A 3,131-nucleotide genomic window follows, 5' to 3' on the forward strand; every position below is an offset into this window, starting at 1 on the left:
TGCTTACTAATTTAGGTTTAAATGTGACATGTATCTAATAACAAAAATACCGAATAACCTTCTACGACTTTCTTTAGATTCAATATTCCTGTTTTTTCTCAAGGGTTTTTGTCCCGTAGCTGCCCAGATCTGTAAAGAACATAATATATCAATATTAAACTAGTTTCATGTCTATTCTTCTCTACTTTTTGCTCAGTTTGAAATTCCAAGGTTTGAATCTCACCTCGTTCAAACTGCTATACTTGATGTTGACATATGCCAGTTTTCTGACTTTCAGATATATATCCTATTGAGGATAATTATTGCAAGGGAGATCCCCACATGCAGATTTCTTAATTCACTTAATCATCTCCTCTTCGTATCAAAAATGCAAACTTTAACACAGCTGACTTAGATGTCTCTTCTTCATAGTCTCAGAAAATGTCAAACATAAAGAAATATTAAATCATTAAAATACACCTCAGTGAATGCAACAATGATTTCCAAATCTCTAAACTGTGATAGTAAAAGTAATTCTAATGGGTGTATTGATCTGCTTTTAATCTAGGTGTCTGGGAAGAGGGGAGAATATATGCATAATTTGCTCAGATAAAGACTTCCACTTGAGACAAAATGACTCCTGTATAAAATTTAGAAATTGTTAGAACCGGAGGACTTTACGAGACTAATGAAGTATGTAAAATAAGATCAAGCATTAGTGCCCAAAGATTTTGTCTTCTCTCTGGTCCCCAAAAGTTAAAAATCAGTCTCATCTTTTTCCCCTTTTTATGGTCCCCCCTCCCTTCAGAAAACGAATATGCCACCAAATTGCAGTGCAAAGATTTTTTTTTTGCAGCCTTTTGGCTTATCTCCTGAACTCTCACTAAATTCTAATGTCCCAGGGCCATGACCAGGTCAGTTAGTCTGGGCCATTTCCCCCACATTTTTTTTTTGTGGTAATAAAACCTTCTTTTTTTCTCTCCTTGTATCTAGAAATCCCTGTTCTATCATTTCTGTCTGGTCTCATCCATTCCTCTCTTTGGTGGTTTTTAGAAAGAAATTTATTTCAGTTTGCCCATGTGTGGGTGCACATATCTGCCCTGGTTTGCTTTTTTTCTCTTGTCCCCACTATACACAGAAAATGTAGGAGGAGGGTAAGATTTCGTTTCTTGGTTTTACACTTTTACTTGGGAGCAAATCTCGTCTGAAATACAAAAGTTCTGTTCAGTTAGGAAACCACCAATTGAAGCCTTTAATGTTTGAAAAATTTCATACATGCACACTGAAAGAAAGAAATTCCAGGTGCATGCGGAAAAAAAAAGAAATTGCAGGTGCCTGCGGGGGGGGGGGGGATGCAATTTTTAAGAGTTCTGTGACTTTATTTTATGAAGCTGCATCAATAATCAGAACGCTATTACTTGCAATTTACATGTTTATATTGATTTTTTCCCCCAATGGCTGAGAACTATTTGCTAAATTGTTACCTATATGCATCATGTCTCCCCCCATGAACATCATTCTAGTGTAAAATTATGTAGGCAAGGCTTTGAAAATACCTCATTTTTGAGGGGGCAGGTGTCTGTTGTCATCAAAAACACAATCTTTGAATGCCAAATATGTATAAAATTAAGTCAACGCAGCTTTGAATAGTCCTATATCCTCAAAGTTAATATTTAGCTTTTCCCAAAGCAAGCAGGCCATGCCTTGAACTACAGTTGCCTGGAGATCATTCCAGCACGGTGCCTGGTGCCTGCTTATTCCTTTTCTGAGAGTCCAGGGGCCCTTTGCATTCAAGAGAGGGTGCGAGTGAAATGCCAATCTAAAAAGGGAACTTGAAAAACGGATTTGGGTGGGATCCAATATCAGCCAGAAACCAGATGCCAATGAAATAAACCGCGCTGCTAAAATAATAAGTCTACTAATAACGACGGCGATAATAGCTCAGCAATCAATTACAACTCCGGAGAAAAGCTGGGCATTGGGGAAAAGGAGAACCCACAAACGAAAACCACGAGAAAAAGTAATCAGGTTAGCTACGGAGTGCAATACTATTTTGTTTTAAATTGGGGTGTGCAGAATTCACTTCTTCCCCAAAGGACGTCGAGTTCTTTTGCTCCTGCAACACTAAATCGGGAACTTTGCCCTGGCAAGAATAAGAAGGTTTTTAGGATGTGCTATTAGAAAGTGAGAAAAGTGAGACACCCCCACCCTCCTCTCGCCACCCGTTAATTTTCTAGTCCCTCTTCACCTGAAAGTAAAGGTCACCCCCAGAGTAGGCATCTTCGTTTGCAAAAGTAGCAGCAAACGACGGGGCGGCGGGGTAACAGGGAGGAGTGCTCTGGAGAAGCCACGCGATGTCGCGCTTTTTGGCTTGTCCTAGAGCCCCCAATTAGGACAGGTACCGGAGTGCCGCTAAGACAAAGCGGGTCACATTTTGAAAACATCCTGCTGATTGGAGCTTGAAGCACCCTATTACCACTCTATTCCCTTCCCACCATTAGCGCCTTTGCCTTTTCTTGGAGTTTGGCGAGGCCGGGTCCCCAGGGGGTGCCTTTTTCTCAAGCCGGATCTCTGGGGACAGGAGGTCCCCTCCAGCAACCGCAGGCAGGACCCGTCGAAGTTCTGGCTCAGCCAGCTTCGAAGGAGTCCTCCTCCTACCCCAGGGCTCAGAATCCACAGAAGCACAGTACTTCTAGGACGACGGGTGTCCTCTTACTCACCGGCAAGTGTCCCAGATCCGTGACCTCCTTGTCCCTCCAACCCCCAGGTCCCGCCATGGCTTCAAGCCTAAGGAAAACGGGCGACTGAAGGGTGCGCGAGGGGAGTCTGAGGTGAAAGAGGAGAGGGGTTGAAGGAGAAGAGGGGAGAGGCGAGGGAAGGAGAGAGGAGTGGAAGCAAGTTTGGCTAAGGCAAGAGAAGAGCCTGAGCGTCCGTCCTGGAGACGAAGAAGCTAGAGGGGTGCTCTGCGGAGAGAGCACAGCGTCTGCCCCAGCAGAGTGAGCCTCTTTCTGGGTGAGGAGGGGGGCGGTGCAAGGAGAGGGGGCCCTGGAGCAGCTCGAAGGGGATTGGTGAAGCGTCACGTCGCCAGGTGGGCAGCCGCGCGGCAGGGAGGCAGGCTAGGGGGGCCACTGGCTGCGGGAGGTGCTGAAGGA

General features: G+C 44.5%; 1 protein-coding gene across 1 annotated transcript in view; it reads right to left on the reverse strand.

Annotated features, from left to right (window-relative positions):
* Positions 1-2,780, reverse strand: part of NRK (Nik related kinase) — a 167,848-nt gene extending 165,068 nt beyond the window's left edge. Inside the window, exon 1 of the mRNA XM_006171949.2 lies at positions 2,700-2,780. Within this exon, the coding sequence (XP_006172011.1) occupies positions 2,700-2,756 (57 nt within the window). The 5' untranslated portion in view covers positions 2,757-2,780. The remainder of the gene's footprint in view (positions 1-2,699) is intronic.
* Positions 2,781-3,131: the final 351 nt, after the last annotated feature.

The sequence above is a fragment of the Tupaia chinensis genome, unplaced genomic scaffold (assembly GCF_000334495.1).
Source record: "Tupaia chinensis unplaced genomic scaffold, TupChi_1.0 Scaffold150128_1, whole genome shotgun sequence".
NCBI classification, from domain to species: domain Eukaryota; kingdom Metazoa; phylum Chordata; class Mammalia; order Scandentia; family Tupaiidae; genus Tupaia; species Tupaia belangeri.